Raw genomic sequence first — 25,003 nt, forward strand, 5'->3', positions numbered from 1 at the left:
TGTTAGGTTGAGCCAGCCATGCCTTCCAGTATGGTGATGCTGAAAGCAATCCAACGAAGGCCAATTCCCCGCCAAAAATGACACACGTTTCGGCTGAATTTCCATGAAAAAGTAAGAGAACGCATCTCGGTATTTCTCATTTTTTATTCCTTGATTTTTATGCCAATATTGCAAGTTTTTTTTTTATTCCTTTTAATGACATATGGAACTGAGCAGGTGCAATATGTACAAAACAGACAACAGAAACAAACTAATGTTATATATAAAACTGTCCCCTTGGTTCACGTTATTGCTAAAATATCACAGACGGCACAGTATCCTACTGTCAGGGCTGATACCACTACCATACCTCTTATAATCACTAGAACAACACACTGATAGACAATAAGAGAGAATGGGGGGGGGGGGGGGGCTGTATGTAAGCAACAGAAAGCATGTGAACTTTCTGCAAATGTAATCTAGGCATGCAGACACAGAGACAGAACTCCGCATAGAAGAGTTGGTTTAAGTTGAGGCAAGAGGGAGTTTTTATCTGCGGAAAGTGACAAGACGGATGTAGATTCTCTCTGAGCACATGAGGCAAGAGGAGTAAGTGCGATGCGTCACAGAGAAAACACAAACTGATGAAGCAGAAATAGGTGTACCCAGAGAGAGAGAGAGAGAGAGAGAGAGAGAGAGAGAGAGAAAGAAATGAGAAAGATAAAGAGCGAAAAACAGAAAGGCAGCCTTGCATTTTCCGTAGCACTGTTTATAGTCTTGAATTTGTTTTTATGCCACAAAGAAGCTAAACTTGCTTTTTAAACATCTGTTCTAACACAATGGAAAAAAATGTAAAAGCTGCCTCAGGTGCCATAATTTTTTTAAGCAGTGCATGAAAATCTAAGGTCAAAAGTCATTTGGCATATTAGAGAACACACACACACACACACACACACACAAACATTGATCAGAGCTCATAAAAACGGCTCTTTTGGAAGAGCCAAATCAAACTGAAACCAGTCGACACTTGAACATGTAACCTCACTGGACTTGAAAGCGGTCATACAGAAACAGTAAATAGAAATGTAGATGGTGATTTCATGTTCGGTCAAGAGTTCTTGCAGTATATGTGTAATTATGGGTAAGAAACATTTGCAACATCTGACGACTGCTACGATATATGCCTCCATCTACAAAGAATACCATGTCCATACATATTCTATTCATTTGAACTCTCAGATATACCAAGACATTACTGACTGGAAATGACAAAAACAAAAATATATTGCATGTGTTATTGTCAAATTGTGTGATTCAGTCTTGCAAACAATGTACGTACAACTGACCCATTTCAGTTTTAGGATGAACTCTTTATACTCAAGTCCTTCATTCTAAAGCTCTACACCAAAAAACATTTTTTAAAAAAGGAGAAAGTGAATGTAAACAGTAAAAAAAAAAACCCAGCTAGGATTGTCACATAGGCTTGTTCAGAAAGCAATAAAATGAACCTCGTCACATGGTTTCAAGCAACCAATGAGAGTTAAGCCAACGCATTGTGTCATCATAAGATGGGACTACAATAGTATTTTACACAGGCATTCACACACTATAAAACAAACAGAATCAGAATTGGGTTTCTCATTTCCCAAGGGAAAAAAAAAACATATTTGGAGAGGGGTACAATTTTTCCACGTGAAGGCAACCTGGCCTTAAAGCACTTCATTTAGTCAATGCTGACACCACATTAAACGGGGAGACAGATTCATCGATAATTTAAAAAACATAATATTGCGCTTTACAGCTAGCTTTCATATCAGTAGCCAACCAAACACTGAAGGTTAAAGACAGAGATCTTTTCAAAGCCTGTGTTCGGCTCCAGTCAGCAATTGTCCAATAACGCCCACAACCGTGCAGGACGAGCACTGACTCTGCTGAAATGTAACATGAGAAATCTCTTCACTGTGGCGGGTTTGAGTGTTTGCACTCAAATGTGCGGTTATCTTCCTGTTGTTATTGTTAGGCACTGCTGCAGCGGTACCAAACACTATAATTGATAATTAAATGCAATTCCTGATTGGAGCTACAAAAGGCAACAATCTCCCTGGGGGGCACATTATTACTTTGGACATTCAAATTACAGTTCAGCCCATAAGTGACTATTATTCATAAAAAATATTGCCTTGTTTAGCCGTTCACCACATTTGCTACCTTTAAACAAGGTGTCCATACAGTAAGGAAGACTGTAAACTCCACATAAACTAATGTAAGCCGATCGCTTATGGTGGTTTAACGTTACATATTCTTTTACACAATTCCTTAGTTGCCTAATGAGAGCATTTTGAATTCATTTGTTTACAAACAATGTATAAACAGCAGCTGGAGTTACATAAAGGTTTTCTACAGATTCCTGGTTCTCGCATTCCGATTGGTCCGTGGAGTTATAAGCCAGAATTGGGCTGGAAACCTTCCTTCCAGAGTCCAAGCAAGTGGTGGTAGGCTGACTGCATTGTTGTTCTAAAATTGGAGAGGACGATTAAAGAATAAAAATAATTTTTTTTAAAAGCTGCTTACATTTAAGGTAACGTGATGAGTGCAAAAGAAAGGGAACTGGTCTCAAGGTGAGTGTGCTAATCATCGTAGCCACACAAGTGGATTGGGCTGGTGACAATCAGTGGTTATTCCCACAGACCAAGATGCAGACCTTGACCTACACAATATTGCTGTATGCATATATATATTCTTGAAGGACTAACAGGCAGCTGAAGAGGACGGACAGATACTGGACACTTGTCTAGTCTCTTCTCAAGTGACGGACGTGGACATCACACACGGAACTGCTTGGACATAAAAACGCCACAGGAAGTTGCTAGGCTACGAGACACAGATGCAGGTGCAATGAAATAAAAGAAAAATGACTTTAACAAAAGGTAGTATTGTGATGGTCCTCACAAGTTAAATTACTGTACAATGGAAAGACAAAATGTTATACAAAACTCCTAGAGCTGATTGAATTGTTAGTTACTCCTAACTGTCATTAACAACCTTGATATACATTAGTGGGTTAGCAAGGCCACAAGAAACAATTCAATCACTGGTATAGTAAAGCTGTCTACTTTTGGTGTACAAGAGGCCACAGCTGCCGAGACACACTTCAACAGAAACAACTACACATCACGAGATCTTTGGGTATGTTTGAACGAGAGCAGTGGTTTCAATCTTCTAAAGTTTGACAACATACAGGATTTAAGGATGTCATCAAGCCTGAATGTTAGACAGCTGTGTTGGGGGCGGGACTGAGAGGGCTTGATGTGAGACAGCTGTGTCGGGGGCGGGGCTTAGCTGACACGCTCCCAGTTCACAGGCCACATTGGTGAGGTGTGAACTCCACTCTAAAAAACGCCGGTCCAGTAAGGCCACGTCTAATGGAAGGACAGGACTTATGCGAGAAAGAAAGGCTCAGAAACAAAAACTCGACATTCTGAGAACTGAATGTGTAGGAAGACGAAAATTTCAAAACTTTTAGAAAAAGTCGAAGCTGAAAGAAACAAATCTGAAAGAGTCTGTCCAGTCCTTACACTTACGACACTTGTTTACATGTTGTCGACGGTAACAACACCCAAAAGGAGGAGGGGCTGCGTCAGATCAGGGACGTGTGATGGCACACACTGTGTTGCCCTAGAAACTTAGACTACTTAATGGCTACTGCTTAGCATCAGCAAGCAGACACAGGGACTCAAAGTCTTCAACGGGCCTCTGTATTGTGAGCGATGGGTTCTGGTTCAGGAGGCAGAGATGATGACGACAGTCCTCCTCTGATGTCAAGACACACACTACTGAAAATCCTTAAAGGAAGCATATTTCACACCGTATTGCAGGCAAGGAAGAGGCGATGCTTAAAGCTTTGTTGTTGTTCTCAAAGACTTAGTAAAAATCAATAAGAAAAATAGACCCTCTGAGATGCTTCCCAAAGCAAATTGAAAACAACTGTAGAAAAAAAAACCAAGAAAAAAGTATCCCGTTTTAAAAATTGAGGAATATAAAAAAATGAGGAAATCCAAACAGTGAAAAGAATATTACTACGTATGTAGAATATACGTACAGAAATGAGAGAAGCCACACACAGAACCCACATAGGGACTATAACATTCTGTCATGTCCCAAACCCTAAAAAACTAATCAAACAAAATAAAGAAAGTAACAATAAAAAGTGTAAATCCTCAGAGTAGGAACAGTAGGAACAGAATCTATTTGGTAACAAAAGTGTACTATATGTTTCATACAAAAAAAGGTATGGAGAAAAATGTACCATTACTAAAGCTTATATAATAACATTGGTCCATAAGAATGATCCATTACAGTTTGACCACGGCCCTCCTTTCATGAGTCTATTCCTCGGAACAGGCAACTCAATTCTTAAACACAAATGCACAAACTATGACGGTGAGAGAGAAAGGTCAAAATAACCAGGGGGAGGGCTTGGCAGACGAATATCTCGAAATGCATTTGGTGTGTGTCAGGTGCATCACTGATCCCATCTCCTTGGTTCAGGCGCTCGGTGTCTTTCTGGCTCCGTCCGTCGGAGCCCCACGCAGACAGGCGCCTTGTAGGGGGAGTGGGGTAACCTCTACGGACACCTCTACCCCCCCACTGCCCCCATGTCGTCTTCGGTCTCCATATTTCACGATTATTCCTTCTCCTTACCGAAGGCTCTCTTTTTTTTTTTTCTCCCCCGAAAAATTCAATATGCAGCACTTTTCTTTTGAAATGTACACGTACAGTCTTCGTCGGCGGTTTGTCACGAGTCCTCGAGCTCCCTCACGGCCGTTACGACACCACGGCGGCCGTGGCGTTGGAAGACGAGGCCGTGACGGGGTTGGGTCCCCCGCCGCCTCCGTACGCGGCCCCGTCGCTGGCCCCGCCCCCCGCCAGCAGTCCGGCGGCGCCCGTCCGCAGGATGGCCCCCGCGGCGCTGCAGTGGGGCCGTGGGCCGGGCTCCGGCGTGTACGTGAACGTCAGCGTGGTGGAGTAGATGATGCCGTCGTTACGCACCAGCGTCACGGGGACCTGCACGGGCTGCCGCACCCACCTCCAGCCCTCGCGGAACGCTGAGATGTCCGGAACCACACAGAGCATGCTCTCTCCGCACCTGCGGGACAAGTGCTCGTTAGCAGGACGATCTGGACAGGTAGTTAATGTAGAGCTTCTCGGTGACAATATACTTCCATATACTTCCTCAGTAGAACTTAAGCTCTCTTATTCAGATACCAGAAGAACTCAGCCAGTAATCAGACTGCTACATTGAAACTAGCCAATCATCTCAGAATGATGTGACAAACTCCAAAATTCCTGTCGCAGATTTTTGTAAACGTGAAAGGATCTTTGTTTCTATGGTCTAATGATTATTAATAGTACACAGTTAAAGTACTTCATATTGTCGTGCATGCACTGTGTTTCAGACTCTGCCCAAACGTGACTGACAGCCATTTTGCAGATGCTGCATTTAATTCTGCTAGCTGCTTCTGGGATCCGCAAGCACAGACTGAAATCCAAATGGGAGTAAGAGTATACGTGCGCTGAGAAATCAGATTACTGATCTAAAATCCTGCTCTCTTGATCAGAATTCTTAATCTGATTTGTAAACCATAATATGATCTAAGAAATTGGAGTATGCTATTTACATGACCACTTGAATAATCAGATAACTGGAGAAATCTGATGGTCAAACTATTAAGTGCAAGTAAACACACTCAATGTTTATAGTATGCGTATGTGTGCACATGTGAGAGCATGTGTGAGACCATGTGTGTGTGTGAGACCATGTGTGAGCATGTGAGACCATGTGCGTGCATGCGTGCATGTGTGTGTGACCATGTGCATGTGTGTGTATGTGTGCGTGTGTATGTGTGCGGATAAAGAAGGCACTACCTGTACATTGTCTCAGCTTCTACATCCCCAAACCAAACACGCAGGTTTGGAGCAAAGTTCTGCCCCGTTAGTTCCAGCATTGCGACATCTCCTCCACCATTCAGCTGCATGCACGCGCACACACACACACACACACACACACACACACACACACACACACACACACACAAAAGAGGGTTATTAGTTCCATTGTGGGTATGACTTCTTTAATTTCTAAATATTACCTTTCACCACAACTAAAGATGTGGTTATGGGTAGTGCTGGGCGTTATGACCAAAATTCTATATCACGTTTTTTTTTTTTTTTTTATAGAAATTATGTCTGGTTCACTGTTGACGGTCTCCCCCTCCCCATGCATGATGTGTTAACTGCATTGAGTACGAAAAGAATTACTGCAGTAGAGTGGTTAAGAGTAACCTATGCCACTGTTAGAAAATGTCTCCATCTAAGTATTACATGTAATACAGATTTGCATGGCCCCACATGATCCGTTTTCAAATGGTAGCACTAAAGTAGTGAATTGATCATATTCAACCTTTTATTTAAAACATTTTTCAGACAGCATCAAAACTGTAGGTTTATACAACTGAACCATGGTGGTGAACCAATGTGAACCAGCTACACGTAATATTATAAATTGCACACCAGTTTCTTAATTATAAATAAGACATAATGTAGACAGGGCTGTTTATCAATGGTTGAATTGTACTGAAAAGTCCCAAATATCTTACTTTTAATTAAATAACCAGTGTTGCCATAGTTACTTTGAAACAGTAATCCGACTACTGACTACTGACTACTTCTTTAAAAAGTAACTCAGTTAAGTTACTGACTACTTGCTTTTAAAAGTAACTAAGTTAGATTACTTTTAGTTACTTTCAGCAGAGGCTGATCCCCCGCCCCTATAACATGAAAATGACTACCAGTTCTGCCAATACTCACTTTATTGACATGTATTTTAACCGGAACATCAAAAATGACACTGGCATTTGTAAACTTTTTCTTGAAATAGGCTTACATGTTTTTTAAATAAATAAATAAGACAGTCTTTCTGTTCAACTCCGCCCACTTACAGGGTTGCCAACTGTCACGCATTGAGACACACGCATTTGACTGTCTTCACACGCTTAAGCCTGGTTTATACTCGACGCGCCGCGAGCGGCGCGAGGGTCCGCGCGGCGAAAATGACGTAATCGCGGTGGCTCCGCCCGTGCGCGAGGGCCTCGCGCGCTGTCGCGGCGCGAGGTCGTGCACCTCCCGAATTTTGTAACTTCGCGCGCGCGCCGCGCTTCAGCGCGATGGACAAAGTCATGTTTGCCGGGTTCATACACCTTTATAAGGTGGAATTAATGCACTTGTACGTCACTTTAAATGTCCATTTCAATATTTCCCAGCACGTTAAACTTAATTAAGTTAAATATTTATACATATACTCGAAATGAATCGAAATAATTCGCTTTTTTATCACATTAGTTTATGGTTGTTTATTTTCAAAACGCCCAATCTTAACGTCTTCACGTTCTCTCATGTGTCGCCCTGGAATTACAAGAGGCTCGTATTTGTTAACGTATCGTTTCGGACAACACTGCAAAGCCATATTTACGTTTGATGCCTGATGTGTATATATATGGTCTCTGGTCAGGTAAAAATGTTCTTTCCCCGTTTTTGCAGGGGTTTTTTATTCTCCACTGCCACCTATCGCCACCTATCGTTTCGGAGAACACTGCAGCGACGCTCGCGACGTTCGCGAAAGTATAAACGCCTACACCGCTCGCGCAGGGTCGCGCGAGGTGGGCGGAGCCGCGCGCTACGGTCGCTCGCGAAAGTATAAACCAGGCTTTACGCCACACTTCCGATATCTCACGCCGAAAAAAAAATCCAGTTTATTTACCTCTGATCCACATCTATGATTCAATGAGTTACTAGTTCGATCTGGCGCCAACCACCGGCGATCGATCGATCGCGATATAATACTGAATTTAGTCAATTTTACACCCCGCCCGGTAACAATTTACGTTCGCCGCCAAGCCCCGTTTTTTTTTTTTTTTTCAGGTTTGACGTTGTGTTTTTGAAAGTAGACAGCACTCTGTCGCCAGGACAGAGTGTACAACGGACCTTAATGTTGTCTTCCTTAGCCGAAATAAAATCAAAATAATGCCTGTATTTCCAGCTGCTAAAGGCGAACCTCTCCTTCCATCTGACTTTGGCGCCGCAGAGCAGAGATGACGTAACCGCGTAAGAAACGTGTAGCCAAAAAATAAGAATGAATAAATATAACCTACGTTCCCCCGAAATGCAGAAATAGTAACGCACGATGTTTTAGATAAGTAACTTTAATCTGACTACTAGTTTTTAAATAGTAGTTGCGTTAAGCCTGGTTTAAGCCTGGTTTATACTCGACGCGCCGCGAGCGGCGCGAGGGTCCGCGCGGCGAAAATGACGTAATCGCTGTGGCTCCGCCCGTGCGCGAGGGCCTCGCGCGCTGTCGCGGCGCGAGGTCGTGCACCTCTCGAATTTTGTAACTTCGCGCGCGCGCCGCGCTTCAGCGCGATGGACAAAGTCATGTTTGCCGGGTTCATACACCTATACAAGGTGGAATTAAAGCACTTGTACGGCACTTTAAAGATCCATTTCAATATTTCCCAGCACGTTAAACTTAATTAAGTTAAATATTTATACATATACTCGAAATGAATCAAAATAATTCGCTTTTTTAATCACATTAGTTTATGGTTGTTTATTTTCAAAACGCCCAATCTTAACGTCTTCACGTTCTCTCATGTTTCGTCCTGGAATTACAAGAGGCTCGTATTTGTTAACGTATCGTTTCGGACAACACTGCAAAGTCATATTTATGTTTGATGCCTGGTGGTCAGGTAAAAATGTTCTTTCCCCGGTTTTGCAGGGGTTTTTTATTCTCCACTGCCACCTATCGCCACCTATCGTTTCGGAGAACACTGCAGCGACGCTCGCGACGTTCGCGAAAGTATAAACGCCTACACCGCTCGCGCAGCGTCGCGCGAGGTGGGCGGAGCCGCGCGCTACGGTCGCTCGCGAAAGTATAAACCAGGCACTGGTTTATACTCGACGCGCCGCGAGCGGCGCGAGGGTCCGCGCGGCGAAAATGACGTAATCGCGGTGGCTCCGCCCGTTTCGGACAACACTGCAAAGCCATATTTACGTTTGATGCCTGATGTGTATATATACGGTCTCTGGTCAGGTAAAAATGTTCTTTCCCCGTTTTTGCAGGGGTTTTTTATTCTCCACTGCCACCTATCGCCACCTATCGTTTCGGAGAACACTGCAGCGACGCTCGCGACGTTCGCGAAAGTATAAACGCCTACACCGCTCGCGCAGGGTCGCGCGAGGTGGGCGGAGCCGCGCGCTACGGTCGCTCGCGAAAGTATAAACCAGGCTTTAGACTACTCGTTACTGAAAAAAGTAGTCCGACTACAGTAACGCGTTACTAAGTAACGCGTTACCGGCATCACTGTAAATAACAATATTTAAACAAAAAAATTATAACAGTGGTCAAATACTGGGGAGACGGTACCTCTTTTAATGTGATAAAAAGCGAATTATTTAGAATCATTTCGACCATATGTGTAGTTGTAACTTTATTAAGCTGGAGGTGCTGAAAATGATTGAAATGGACCTTGAAAGTGCCGTACAAGTACCTTGTAATAGTGTATGAACCCTGCAAACATAACAGCGCAAAACACAGCGCTGAAGAGCGGCACGCGCAAAGTACAAAAATCGAGTTGCACGAGCTCGCGACGCGATAGCGGAGCCACCGCGATTGCGTCATTTTTGCCGCGCAGACCCTCGTGCCACTCGCGACACGCGTCCAGTTTAAGCAGCTTTATGGGTGGTGCAGCAGATTGCACTTGTTACCACCAGCCGCAACAACTTTTCCTCGACAGCATTTGCAGTAAGTGACTGTTTGGTCCTTTAAAACCCGATGTACTTCCTGACAACATACACGGTTACTTTCTTTGGCAAAAGTTCCTTTTTGACTTCAATGTTTGGTAGAATTTGTGGTTCAGAAGGTTCCGGACACGTGAAGGCTATTTAAACTGGTGTGGCCGGTATGTGAAAAATTCTTATGATAACAAAAATAAACACCGGATTTCTGTGCGAACCGGTATACTGCCCAGCACTAGTTATAGGGTACAAACGCCTTGTTCCAGCTGTGTGTGTGTGTGTGTGTGTGTGTGTACCTGTAAGCTCTCAACAACAGGCACAGGTGTGACGGAGGAGTGGACAGGACCCATTCCCTCGTAGAAGGTGTATTCTGCTTTATCTGTGCTGATGATGGTCCAAGAGGCACCATCGTTGATCATCTCTTTATTTGGTTCCTTTGGGCATGGAGTGGCCTGACACACACGCACACGCACACGCACACGCACACACACACACACACACACACACACACACACCACACACGCGCGAAATGATCTGCTTTGAAATCCTATCAGTTGAAACAGATGATGCATGCAGGTGTTTGGAGAGGGACAACCATGGAAAGCCGATTTTAAAAGGTAATTAAGTGAGCTGGGGGCTGTTGTCGTGCGTCAGGACGGCGTGGCGGTCCACGTACGCGAGCGTGTGTGTGTGTGTGTGTGTGTGTGTGTGTGTCTCCTCACTTGAAACTGGATGATCCTCTCTTGGGAAAGACACAGGTACATCCTCTCCGTGTCTTTCAGGTAGAAGGCACACTTATGCAGTTGAGACACAGGGTCGTCAGCGTCCAGCAGAGCTGTCTGCTTGTCCACCTTACGGATGATCTGTACACACACACACACACACGCACCATGCAAAAAATATATAGAAATTACAAGATCTCTAGAGCAAGAATAGGACAGTCTGACACATCTCAGTATGTTGGAGGTTTGTCTTGGCATTTTCTACGGTCTCTTTTTTGTGGGGAAAATTATCTTAGTGCCTGTTCAGAGGGTAGACAGATGTATGGACAGAGAGACAGGCCGAGAAGAGGAGAGAAACAGGGGGATGAGTGAGACGGTCCGTACCAGTCGAGGCAGGGCCATTCCTGTGACGGAGCACACCAGCTTGACTGTTTGGCCATAATGAATGTAACCATCCCGCACAGTGAACTCTTCTCCTTCAGACTCCTCATCATCCACTGTATACACACACACACACACACACACACACACAGAGAGAGACAGAAGAGAATCAGTGTTCCTCTGTATGTGCCAACTGAATGATTAATATGTTTATGGTCCTGTGTGTGTATCTGTGTGGCTGAGTCTGTCTGTGTGATGAAGGTGTGTTTGTGTGCTGGAATTGGTCCACTAGCTGCCAAACACACTACACAGTGGCCCGGGCCCTCATCATGGAGGGACTCTGTATGCATGAGCTTCTGCTCTTGCCTACAACTAATGACGAGATATGGACAGCCATACTTGTGTAGAATTTATGCCTAATGCCTGTACACTGTTTTTGCTGCTGTGTGTGTGTGTGTGTGTGTGTGTACCCAAGATTTTGAGAGAGGGGCAGAGAAAATGAAAGCTAGTATAACAGAGAGTGTGTGTGTTTGTCTGTGAGAGAGAGAGAGAGAGAGAGAGAGAGAGAGAGAGAGAGAGACAGAGACAGAGACAGACAGAGTGAGACAGAGAAACAGAAAGGCAGAGAGAGAGAGAGAGAGAGAGAGAAACAGAAAGGCAGAGAGAGAGAGAGAGAGAAACAAAGGCAGATTGAGAGAGAGAGAGAGAGAGAGAGAGAGAGAGAGACACTTACAGAGGTGAATATAGAAGGCTCCCCACTGTTGCGAGCTGGCATGAAAGTTCCCTCCTTCCACATGTAGGTAGCGTGTACTGACCGTCTGGGAGCGTAGTCTGTTGAACAGTGCCACTTTAGTTCCTGACGCTATACATACTACACACACCCAAAAGAGAGAGAAACAGAGAGAGAGGGGGAAAAAGGGCAAAGAGAGAGAGAGACAGACAGACAGAGAAAAAGAGAGGTACAGAGAGGGAAGCAAGGAAGTCATAAAAGATTAGCATGGCATTTCTAAACTTCATCAAATATTAACTGCACCTTTAAAAGCAAGAATACCTCATTTAAAGTATAAGGTGGAGAGAAAAAAAAACAACTGCAAACAGTCAGCTGAGGTTAAGCAGCGAAGCCATGAAGTAAGGAAGCAGTGCAGTAAGGAGAGCAAACCCGTCGTTTATGGCTCCCTCTAGTGTTTGTTCTAGCAACTAACAACCAGATGACCTTGCTACACATTCCAATCTCAAATTTACTGCATTAAATACTCTACGGTCATACTGCTCTCTCAAATATAGAGAAAACGGATAATCCTGTTTGTGTATTACTGAATATGCCAGATTAATCTGTCGAGCGGCAAAACTTCAACACGGAGCCACAAGTCCGGTTGCCTTTGCCTTGTTGCGCTTTACCCAAGAAGCCGGGCAGGGGCTTGCACACTTACGGTCGGCGTTCTTGAGGGACTGCTTCTTTTTGGAAGGCTTGGAGATGACCTTGATGCGTTTGCTGAGGAAGACTCCGATGTTGGCACTGTTCCCGTACAGCATGCGTACCGACAGCATGAAGTGTTTGCGCTTGTCCGAGTCCGATATGTACAACGTTTTGGCAGTGCAGTAGTTCTGTGGAGGGACAGGACACGCGTCTGTACTGACGGGTCGTGTTATCTACAAATACATTCAAGCTTTATTCGGGAGTAATGACTAGCCTGTCCGTCATACAACCTGTTTCGTGTAGCGTGTTCTACTACGGTGTAAAAATCACAATTGACAAAATACGGCACATTTACATTTACACCTTATCCTGTAGCTCAAGGACGGCATGACTGGTTGGTGTGATCTGTAAGTCACTAACACTAGCTGTGATGAAGCTAATGGTAATAAGTTGTGTGTGTGTGTGTGTGGTGTGTGTGTGTGTGTGTGTGTGTGTGTGTGTGTGTGTGTGTGTGTGTGTTCTACCTTGCCCTCTAGATTGAGTTGCTGCATCTCTTGGTCGCTGTTTCCGATGCCAATGAAGGCGCACGGCTGTGACTCCTGCTCCGAGCAGCCATCTCTCTCCATCTGCTCTCTCTTCTTCTTCCAGCCACAGCCCATCAGATACACACACGGGGGAGGGCAAAAGAATCTGCAAAACACCCCAAAACGGATGCCAAAAAGGGTGAATTGCAGGAAAGAGGCACTTCAAAAGTCCACCGCTTACAACACCTAGTGTGGGTACTTCAAAAAACGTTCCGTTACTTTCAAATGACCAGTAGATGGCAGCATACACCTTGATACATTGACCAAGTTCAGTCCATCACATTGACAAGAGACAATACGCTTTAATGAAACACGAGCGTGTCCCGAAATGCGCAAAGACAAAATGTCATTCAGCTCAGATATTATCAGCTATCCAACAGTATTAACGGAGATCCAATGAAGAACATACACAGACATACTGGTGAGATGGACAAAAGCCTTCACACACACAACACAAAGGAACTGGTATTCTGTGGTAAATAAAAATTATAGTATGGCAATGTAGCTGTGTCACTAGTGCAGATCCATCACTTGACTGGAAAGTGTGTGTGGACTCGGGAGGCAGATATGACAGCACTTTGTACACAGTACAGAGCTACAGGGGAGAAAAATTATCAAAGGGGGGGGGGGGGGGGGGGGGGGGCACAACGCTGAGACGGGTTTGAGGTCAAAGTAAACGCACCCAGAGCTCAGTGTGTCTGAAACCCTCCTCATACATACAAAAGGGAGAAGAAGTAAACAAATCATTAATGAGTCATAACAACGTCCAAGTCACGACAGACGAGTTTACTCGAACACATTTCAGACAAGGGAGAAAAGGGAAACGAATCGACTTATATGCTGTTTTAGCATGCTGTTGGTGTCTGGTTTCACATCCTACCAGCAGAATGCTGTTGGGAGGTGGGCCAGTGTACGAGGGGGGCTCTGTCTGGGGGCTCGTCCAACTGACTGGAAAACACTATTTGTTTGAAGAAACTTTCCATTTAGAAAAGACAAAAGGACTAAGCTACATAGCCGAGCTTCGATATGATGCTCAGTGATTCACACGCACACAAACATTCAGAGTCATACACCTACACACACAAAGAGATACAGAGACACCACACACCTAAATATACACAACAAAACACACAGACACACCCCACACCTACACATGCACAGCGAGAGAGACACACCACACGCATATACATGCACACGGTGAGAGACACAACACACACCTACACAGAGACGCACCACAAAACTACATACCTACACAAAAACACCTACAGAGTCATACTGGAACACACACACTCACACAAACCTCCTAGCCTTTTCAGTCACTTACGCTTTAACATAGACTAGAGGTTAAAAGGTTACAGAAAGGAGAGGTAAGGTGTGTAGCTGCAGTCACACCAGCTCATCCACACGTTCAGTGGCCTTCCCGCTAGCACCCAAATATCTGTCAGCACCTCTGTGTGGAACCAGATAGCATTTCATAGCTAATGTTACAAGGAAGGTTTAACAGTTTGGTCTGTTCTCTCCTCCACTCCACCGCTGCGTCCTACATCTGGCTGTGAGTTATGGATTAACGGTGCGACACGTCTGCTGTGAGAGGAAAGGTGTTTCCAGCCAAAAGAAGCCAGCAAGGATGTTACCACGGCACAAGTTCCCCACACACGGCCGTGGCTCCTCCCTGATCAATCTCCACAACCCCCCCCCGACACACACAAACACACACGCGCTCTCCCAAACGTTTCCTTTCTTCCTCCTCCCCTCCCTCACTCCCATCTCTCCTCTCCTTTTACTTTCATCCCTTCTTCTCCCTCTCTTCAAAAGTTCCCTGTGGGCAGAGAAAAACTCATTTCCTCCGATGTCTCACATGGGAGACGAGGGGGGGGGCAAGAGGTCGACAAGCATGTCACGAAACATTGGCGCTGAAATCCACAGTGCCACCTCCCCGCGGCTGATCGGGCACAGGTGCACCCTACCTTTTTTCGTTGCCGTATGACTTCTGTGCGACTTTAGCGTGTAGGATCAGAACGGTTTGGTCTCCTCGCTCCTTCAGATAATTCCGCATCGCTTCTCTGGAGATCAAGGCGCAGGGAGAGAAGGAGGAGAAAAAAAAGAGAACAAACAGAGTTGGTTGATTTTTCATGAAAGATTAACCTTGAGAGAGGGCGGTCAGCGACGGCTGAACTGGCAATACAGATGAACTTAAATCAGGACAAAATATGCATCGATACTCTTTTTTTCGGTAAGTTGAAGTTGCTCTAGGCATTACAATTCTTCATGTTTCCCCACAAGAATTTCCTGCACGGTCACACTAATATGACCTCCAATTTTTTTTTTCCAAGCTATGAAGATGGATGACCTGCCTAATCTGTATGCATGATGAAAACAGGCCACCATTCCCAACTTACATTTTTACTTTGTGGTAAAGCACATCACGAATGCTTTAATTATTAAGTCCTATAACGTTTCACAAGAAGAAAGACACAATGTCTTGAATTAGCACTTTGCAATAGTATGTGCTCTGATTGTCCTCACAACACAGGCCTATAATATGCAAAGGCACACTGCTGGAAACCTCAGAATGGTTTATGGTGTGCTTTGAACTTCATCATCCATGTCAGGGATTTCATGTAAGCACTCTGAGGGTGTTTTGATTGATCGCGACATTTATCTGATCCACTGTAGTTGTATAACAGTACAATCTCGGTATTAGTCTTCTGATATCGTACAGCCCTGTTCCTCCTGTGCTACAGTGCTTCTGTTCGGCCACACGTCCAATGTGTTGCCTCTTCTCTGGTCGTAGGGACAGTATGTCTGGTTAAAGAGAAAGCTTGCTGAACAGCAACGTGGTCTTCATAGCCACAACCTCCAAGAGTTGGTCTGGAAACGCAGCAGACCCAGTTCTGATTAGCCAATCCTCTAGTGAGCATAAGTATGTGTTGCTTGCAGAGAGCATTTGAACACCATGGCCAAGACCCTCAACCCCAACAGCTGGGGGGTCTTTAGGAAAAAGTGTGTGTTTGTGTGTGTGTCAGGGGGTTGTAATGAAGGGGGCAAAAGGACAGAAATTGTGTGTGTGTGTGCGTAGGAAGACTAAGGGAACAGGAATATAAAACCCCTTAGCTCATGACCAAAGAATTCTGATTTCGTGGTCAAATGGTGCAAGATCAGTGTTTCAATTACTTCATTTAACTAACAAAAAACATAAGCACATGTAACTCTCTCTTAATACACAAACCCAAGCAAAGAAGGGGTGCTGCAGTGCAGAGTCAATGTCTAGAGCTCAGAAGGAAACAAAAAAAGAAGTAGAATTATTGATTGTCTGCAGAAAAAGATGCACAGGATGCAGAATGTCTGCTAAAAACACTCAAGCATGCAGCACACACGTAGAACGCTCCATTTGCACAGATGTCAGTGACACCTGACACGCCAGGGGGCTCGAAGGGACACATAGTAATGGTGAAAGCAGGTCTCTCTCCCCCCCACCCCCTCTCTCTCCCGCACTCTCTCCTTCCCTACACACACACACACGCACGCACGCACACACACACACACAGTCACACACTGTTCCTCTGTGCCACGCAAACGTCCTCCACACGTTCGAGTTAGACAGTCCTTTGTTATGGAAAGCATGGGGCCCCTTGAGACATGGAAGAGGGACGGAGGGAGGGGAGGAGGGAGGGAAGGGGTGGGACGGAGAGGTACAGGAGTCGCAGCACTACAGTAACCCTTACTGGACTGGCCTGGGGCAGCGGCGGAAAACCAAGCCTATCCAGCGGACGTGGACACAACACCCCAACACACACCAGAGCTTGACCATCTGAACTAACTCAGCTAACACAAATGGCTGCTTCACAGTCACAACTGCTTTTGTGATTTTAACGTAACAAAGCATGTGAGCTTTCAAATATAAAAAACAAATTGTAATATGGTTGTGTCTTTAGAACGTCCACTCTAATGGGCCAAATATTGAACCTTGATGCACGCCGTGCTCGCTCACAAGAGGCACGCAGCTCTGACCAGTTCCTGCAGAAAAATAATGATGTCATCCTCCTGCTGCCTGTGTCATTTGATATATTTGATACGGCGTATGACCTGCCCTGTGTGCACAAGCGGTACGTATATCTGATACGGTGTATGACCTGCCCTGTGTGCACAAGCGGTACGTATATCTGATACGGCGTATGACCTGCCCTGTGTGCACAAGCGGTACGTATATCTGATACGGCGTATGACCTGCCCTGTGTGCACAAGCGGTACGTATATCTGATACGGCGTATGACCTGCCCTGTGTGCACAAGCGGTACGTATATCTGATACGGCGTATGACCTGCCCTGTGTGCACAAGCGGTACGTATATCTGATACGGCGTATGACCTGCCCTGTGTGCACAAGCGGTACGTATATCTGATACGGCGTATGACCTGCCCCGTGTGCACAAGCGGTGCATGTGTACGAGAGACAGAGAAAGAGGGGGAAAGACAGACAGATGGTAAGACAGATAAAGAGAGTGAGAGATGAGTGCACACTAATGAGAGTCAGACTCTTTGATGTACACCTTATGATGTGCATCACAAATGTGTTTGGTGGCGCACAGAAACCATTAAAAAAGTTACAGTAGTTGTCTTTGGTCTCCATCCAAGGCCTATGGTTTCGAGCCTACAGTTTGTGTTTCATAAAAGTGGCCTACTAATGCCATGTGGACCTGTGCTCTTCACCAAACAATTCCAAACATTCCTACAGCACGACAAACCAGATCCGTGATTGTTTGTCTTCAACACTGCTCTTCAGAGATGTACCGTGATGCCCAAAAACCATAGTTTTTCTTTCATGCTAACGAATCATGCCGCATACAAGAGGTGGAAGAGCTGGCGACGTTAGTGTGTGTGTGTGTGTGTGTGTGTGTGTGTGTGTGTGTGTGTGTGTGTGTGTGTGTGTGTGTGTGTGTGTGTGTGTGTGTGTGTGTGTGTGCACGGCCGAGCGTCGGGGGTGGCCGCGGTGGAACACCTCTCATTGGATGTGCTACAGCATATCCCTGCCAGGTCCCGCTGAAAGCTCACAGCAGCCGTCTGGGATGCTACGTCTCAGACTCGATCGGTCGTCGGGCAAGGCCAGGTGACCCCACGAGAGGAGCGCATCTCTCCCTGGGATTGGCGCGGGGCGGCATGGCGCGGGGCCCCCTGCGCGCCTGTACGCATGCAAAGGGGAAGCCCCGGGAGCATGTGACTTCGTACACTTCACACACAATAAAACCGCACAAGCAAAGCTCAGCTAACTGCTCCCTCGCAGATCGGGGCCAGAGGGTTAGGTCCATGCACGCACACACATGCAACACAGGCACCCTCTTCTTTCAGCCATCGTTTTCGAGCCCGCACAATTCGGGGCGCATGAATCGCAGTGGTAACCGAGAACACAGAAACGCGACAATGTAAAGCTCCACGTTGACAGCTCGAGCGTATACAGCCCGGGCTCACCTACAGCAGCCACTCGTGACAGAAGAGCCACCCTCCGTGAGTCAGAAGGAAAAGGACATGACACATATGGGCACTTCAGAATGAGCGTGAGACGTGACCAACGCACGTCAGACAAGGCATGTGCACAGCAGAGCACCAACCTCCAGGATCAGAACACAAGTGCTTCACCACTGACTCACTATCAACACGTCACCGTCCATGTGAAGACAGACGACTACTTCGGCTGGTGCGGCGTTCAAGCATGTCTTGCTATTTGTTACTGAGGGCTGCAGCAGGAAATAGCTTTGGATATCGTTGCGTCTTCACACCCACAAATCAATTCAGAGATGAGAAGGGACAGCGATGGCCGCAGTAGGAGACACGTGAGGGTGTTAATGGGATAATGGGATTCTTTGGTTTCTTTACAGCTAGATGTGTATACATGTGCTGCCCCATCATGCACTGCAGCCCAGAACCCACCCTTCCACAGAATCCGTCATGAAATGCTGCCACGCGTAACCGTTTTTGCAGTGGCACTACGGTCACAACCAGCTCGATCGGTGTCCAGCACGCTCCCGTATTTTTATAACACACAGGCACAGTCCACTGGCACAATACTGTTTCCGCCATCCCTCTCTTTGTCTGTATGCCGTCTATCACCGAATAACTGCTGGGGCTTGAAGTGTGGGATCTGGAATGTTCCCAACACTGCTGGGCTCGGTCCCTCGTTTTACCTTCATCTAACAAGCACACAGCTGTGGCCAAGTGAGCAAGGAGCAAGAGAGGGAAGCCGCCCGAGGCAAACTGTGAAGAAGTAGTGGGCACCCTGCCTCTGGTGGACTAAGCCACAGAGAGTGTCTTTCTAAGGGGGAAGTAATCACGAAGAAGTGTGCCCTCTGCTTCTATGGCCCTTCATGCGTGCACTCTAAACGTGGGTCACACTTTTGAGGAAGCTGCTGCGCGGTCATCAGCCATCAGGGATTCTTCCCTCCTCCTCCACCCTCCCCCCCCCCTCTCGCCTCCCCTCCCCCCCTCCTCCTCCTCCTCCCCCTCCTCCTCCTCCCCTCCTCCTCCTCCCCCTCCCCCTCCTCCCCCTCCTCCCCCTCCTCCTCCCCTCCTCCTCCTCCCCCCTCCTCCCTACCTCCCCCCCTCCTCCTCCTCCCCCCTCCCCCTCCTCCTCCTCCCCCTCCTCCCCTCCTCCTCCTCCCCCTCCTCCTCTCCCCCTCCTCCTCCTCCCTCCCCCTCCTCCTCCTCCCTCCCCCCCCCTCCTCCTCCCTCCCCCCCCCCCCTCCTCCCCTCCCCCCCCCCCCTCCTCCTCCCCCCCCCCCTCCTCCTCCTCCCCCTCCTCCTCCCCCCTCAGCCATTTTCCATCTCAATTGCTTCATATCGCCACTCCAGAGACCCAAACAAGAGTCAAAACACTGGAGTCATCGCGGGAAGCCTCTGAAAATCATTCTGGTTCCTTTTCTCCTTCCACTTTTGGGAGGGGAAAAAAAATGCTCGACTTCTTATTTCTCCACTGAGAGTGGAAAGAAAAAACATAATGGAGAAAGAGAGAGAGGGTTAGTCAGAGAGATAGAGAGAGAGAGAGAGAAAGAAAGAAAGAGAGGGTTAGTCAGAGAGAGAGAGGAGAGAGAGAGAGAGAGAGAGAGAGAAAGAAAGAAAGAGAGGGTTAGTCAGAGAGAGAGAGAGAGAGAGAGAGAGAGAGAGAGAGAGAGAGAGGAGAGAGAGAGAGGAGAGGAGAGAGAGAGAGAGGAGAGAGAGAGAGAGAGAGAGAGAGAGAGAGCATAATGTATTGTCCTGAAAGCCCACAACCAAACCTCAGTGGAGGCCTAAGAGCCTTGAGCCAAAAGCACTTTAATTTTCAGATTGGTCATAAACAAACTGCAAAGCCGTGGCCCACAGTACAGACATATTATTCACCAAGTATCCAGTGACCGGTATGAAATCTTTAAAAAAATATATATATGTACCACAGAATATTGTCCCATAAGACCATGGCAACACACACAATACCTGTAGGTATGGATTTCTCATGTTGACTCACAAAAATGGTTCAAAGCTTAAGCCATGCGGTGCTCTGGTGCACGTACTGGACTGCTTTTCTCTTTGTTTGTGTTTGTTTATCGTGTGAAGATGGTCTGCTCACCTCGTCAGGCGCTGTGGTTGAGGGCGCTCGCCAAACTTCCTGTAACAAGAGGGCAGGAGAGAAAGAGAGAGAACATGAGGGAGGCTCTTTAGCAAAGCTCAGTGACTTCTAACCACAACACAAACATTGTGCAATTGCATGTACAGAAAACACCTGCGAAACCGCCCGAGTCCTGCGGATTATTGTTGCGGAGAGCGCTTGTACAGGGGCACAGGCGAACACTCATGCACACACCCACATAGCAAAAAAAACAAACCCAAACTGTTTGTCTCCCATAATTCATGGTTACTGACAGTCTCCTGCCCTCAAATGTCCCTCAAAGTGATTGGCAAAGACACAAAGGAGCGCAGCTGCTATAGTAACCTTGGGAATATTTGGTCACATGTCCATGTGTACAAACACTAACAGGTGGCTCTGACTGTTTTGTCTTTCCGGCATGCTTCTGCAAACAGCAGCGCTGTAGGCCTGCCCTCGGTCCCTATGAATCTAGCGGCAAACGAAACCCAGCGGACCTTCACCCTCAATAAGCGATATGTTGGCAAGTTTGGCATCTTTGCATGATGAAGTCAGTAGTGTAGATAAACACAGGTGGTCCAGAGAGAGCATAGCTCAGACCTCAGGTGGTACTTCTGAGAGAAAATGAACTCGCAAAACTTTGCTCGAACTTGAACGATCTGCGTGAGGAGTTCAGTACGTCGCATTGAAGGACTACCGCTCATCTCATCTTACAACTAAAATTTGGTAATACTCAGACAAGATGAGAAATATCTTCACACTTCTTAGTCATACTGGAAGGGTAATTTCTTTACATCATACTGGACAACATCAATGCATCAGTGATCAGAGATTGACTTATGTTAAAGCAAACCGCGGAGAGCCCCGATTGAGTCAACTCTCTTCTGTACAGTTGCAATATTTCATGGTGGCCAACTTTGACCCAGAAAAAAATAGGAGCCTCTTTCTTTTAAGCGGATGACTAAATCATAGAATTGCAGATCATCAATGTCCAAAAGTTTGTAGGAAAGTGTATGCTTTTTTCCTCTAAGGTCGTGACATCTTAGAATGAACTCAAGTCTCAGAGCACTTTAGTCATATCACAATGACATCGATCGTGACGTCGCCCTCTTGAAAGTATGATGGGGGTAACGTGTCCTGAGTTAACTCAGGCTAATGTGGCTCCGTGCCTGGCTTGTTGCGTGCTAACAGAGCTGGATTTCAGTACAGCACAAAGACCTCTAAGAGCTCGCGTTTAGCAGCAAACATCCTTTCATGTTCAGTTTGTTGATTTCAGTGTGAAGCTGTGACAGCAGTGATTGTGTCTGGCCAATGAAATGAGCCTCTGAAATCTTGAAATAGACACCACAGAACTGCCTTGGCTGGTTAGCGGATTGGTCAGCTAAAGAGGAGACCGTCACAGCGGTGTGGTTAGTTCTGGCTGGACTGGGACCAACGTCACACGGACAGCATTTTTCAGTCATCCTCATTACATTTGGTCATAAATGTGCTTTCACACTTCTGTCAAGAGCCTCTTTCAGCAGGCTTAATTGGGTTTATCAGTATTGAGGCAGGTTAGCTACATGTCAAAGCCCCTGCCCCCTGCACCCCACCCACCCACACACACACAAACACCACACCCCGTCCCCCAGGGCTCCGGCTGAATTGACAGCAACCTTGAGCCCTGCAAGGTGGCAGTCTGGAGACAGGGGAGAGCTGCAGAGAGTTTAAAATAGAAGAGGAGAGAAAAATCAATGGCTGGATCTTCCTGTTCAGAGCCGCGGGGATTTAGGGCAGGATCTCCAAGGCACTCACGCTGGCCCCCGCCAACACACCTCCACCGGCCCCTGGCAAACAGGGGGGCAAGGGTAACTGCCATGGTTCTGAATGCCACCGGCAAAAGGGGTAAAGATCAGGAACCACTAAAGCGCCAATGAATCTAAACATACAAACCCTCTTACTAACTTACCAGATTAGAGATAAACAAATAACCCTGACTTGTACCCAAGATATAGCGGTTAACTTCTGGGTGATTGGGTGATTCCCGTTAGAACTCAGGATCCTTTTAGGTACATTTAGGCTATTAGCTCAGTAACATTGCTGGGCTTTGTACACAAACATTATCACTGCATATAAATAATACATGTCCTTCATAGAGAAAAGGAAAAAGGAGACGCCATGATGAGCAGTTGGAAGAGAGATGGGAAGGAGGTTGAGGATTGGGGGGGGGGGGGGGGGGTCAGCCACATGTGGAGGAGAAAGAGGGAGAAGATAGGGGAGGGAAAACGAGGCGATTAGAGGGGTGGAAAATGGAGAGAAGGCAAGAATAAAATGGACTGAGCAGGGAAGATGATATCAGAGAGGGAAAGAGTGTGAAAGAGACAGAAACGGTGAGAGAGAGAAAGAAAGAGAGGCAGAGTAAAAGAGAGAACGCGAGATATGGTGTGATGGTGTGTGTGTGTGTATGTGTGTGTAAGTAGAATAATTATAGAGCTGGAGATCAATAAGGTTCCCACAGTGAAACGCTGATGTTTGAGTGGATAATGGATTCCAGCCTGTTCCAGGCAGCACGGGCACAAGCTGCCGCTGTGTTGCCCACAGTCAGAGGTCCATCTGGGGATACAGTGCTGGCCAACGCCCCCCGGCCCTTCTCTAGATCTGGACACTGCCTCTCCATCACTACCAACAAACCTCACCATCAAATCTGTTGCTGCACATAGGTTGCTGCAGATCCTCAAAAGTAACACAGCCCCTCCACCCAGACTCCACCCCCTCCACCCAGACTCCACCACCTCCACCCCCCTCCACCCAGACTCCACCACCTCCACCCAGACTCCACCACCTTCAACCAGACTCCACCCCCTCCACCCAGACTCCACCACCTCCACCCAGACTCCACCACCTTCAACCAGACTCCACCACCTTCACCCCCTTCACCCAGACTCCACCACCTTCACCCCCTCCACCCAGACTCCACCACCTTCACCCCCTCACCCCCTCCACCCAGACTCCACCACCTTCACCCAGACTCCACCACCTTCACCCAGACTCCACCACCTTCACCCCCTTCACCAGACTCCACCACCTTCACCCCCTCCACCCAGACTCTCCACCACCTCCACCCAGACTCCACCACCTTCACCCCAGACTCCACCACCTTCACCCAGACTCCACCACCTCACCCCCTCCACCCAGACTCCACCACCTTCACCCCCTTCACCCAAACTCCACCACCTCCACCCCCTCCACCCAGACTCCACCACCTCCACCCCCTCCACCCAGACTCCACCACCTTCACCCAAACTCCACCCCCTCCACCCAGACTCCACCACCTTCACCCAGACTCCACCCCCTCCACCCAGACTCCACCACCTTCACCCAGACTCCACCACCTTCACCCAGACTCCACCCCCTCCACCCAGACTCCACCACCTCCACCCAGACTCCACCACCTTCACCCCCTCCTCCCCCTCCACCCAAACTCCCCCACCTCCACCCCCTCCACCCAGACTCCACCACCTTCACCCCCTCCACCCAGACTCCACCACCTCCACCCAGACTCCACCACCTTCACCCCCTCCTCCCCCTCCACCCCAAACTCCCCCACCTCCACCCCCTCCACCCAGACTCCACCACCTTCACCCCCTCCTACCCAGACTCCACCACCTCCACCCCCTCCACCCAGACTCCACCACCTTCACCCCTCCACCCCCGACTCCACCACCTTCACCCCCCTCCACCCAGACTCCACCCCCTCCACCCAGACTCCACCACCTTCACCCAGACTCCACCACCTTCACCCCCTCCACCCAGACTCCACCACCTCCACCCCCTCCACCCAGACTCCACCACCTCCACCCCCTCCACCCAGACTCCACCCCCTCCACCCAGACTCCACCCCCTCCACCCAGACTCCACCCCCTCCACCCAGACTCCACCACCTTCACCCCCTCCACCCAGACTCCACCACCTTCACACCCTCCACCCCCTCCACCCAAACTCCACCACCTCCACCACCAACGGAGAACCCAGCCTGAGAAAAGTAAACAAGCACTTATCAGAGGAAGCAGGGAAGTAACAGGTGTACATTAGTAAGCATGGACCTGGCATGCTGGCGTGTTTGAAAGACTCTGCACAGACAAATGTGTCCAACAAGCAAGAAGGACTTTGACTTGGTAACCAAAACTCTCATTTGTAAAGGCAACTACTGGTATGAACCAGCACGGTAAACTGTTTAAAATAAAATTTAAGAAAAAACAAAAAGGAGCAATGCAACAACTCTCGGGACTGTTATTTATTGTGTACAGGACAACAATTGCTAAACTGTAGCCTGTAAACTATAATGTCCTGACAATGACAGAGGGACACACGATAAACACCTCAAGACTGAAAATGTAACACTGCCACAGAGCTGAAATCATCACTTGTGTGGCAGGTTCTCCACAGAAGGTGCGAGTCTTGCGTGGCTCTCAAAGGTTAGGCTG

At 47.3% G+C, this 25,003-nt stretch overlaps 1 protein-coding gene across 1 annotated transcript in view; it reads right to left on the reverse strand.

Moving 5' to 3' along the window:
- Window positions 1–4,655: 4,655 nt before the first annotated feature.
- Window positions 4,656–25,003, reverse strand: part of rbpjb (recombination signal binding protein for immunoglobulin kappa J region b) — a 40,835-nt gene continuing 20,487 nt past the window's right edge. The window contains exons 2-11 of the mRNA XM_076972477.1: window positions 20,526–20,564; window positions 14,900–14,995; window positions 12,873–13,038; window positions 12,362–12,536; window positions 11,665–11,802; window positions 10,935–11,047; window positions 10,551–10,691; window positions 10,125–10,280; window positions 5,905–6,008; window positions 4,656–5,125 (exon numbers count right to left, since the gene is read on the reverse strand). Coding sequence (XP_076828592.1) covers window positions 4,804–5,125; window positions 5,905–6,008; window positions 10,125–10,280; window positions 10,551–10,691; window positions 10,935–11,047; window positions 11,665–11,802; window positions 12,362–12,536; window positions 12,873–13,038; window positions 14,900–14,995; window positions 20,526–20,564 — 1,450 coding nt within the window. The 3' untranslated portion in view covers window positions 4,656–4,803. The remainder of the gene's footprint in view (window positions 5,126–5,904; window positions 6,009–10,124; window positions 10,281–10,550; window positions 10,692–10,934; window positions 11,048–11,664; window positions 11,803–12,361; window positions 12,537–12,872; window positions 13,039–14,899; window positions 14,996–20,525; window positions 20,565–25,003) is intronic.

The sequence above is a fragment of the Brachyhypopomus gauderio genome, chromosome 14 (genome assembly GCF_052324685.1).
Source record: "Brachyhypopomus gauderio isolate BG-103 chromosome 14, BGAUD_0.2, whole genome shotgun sequence".
NCBI lineage: Eukaryota > Metazoa > Chordata > Actinopteri > Gymnotiformes > Hypopomidae > Brachyhypopomus > Brachyhypopomus gauderio.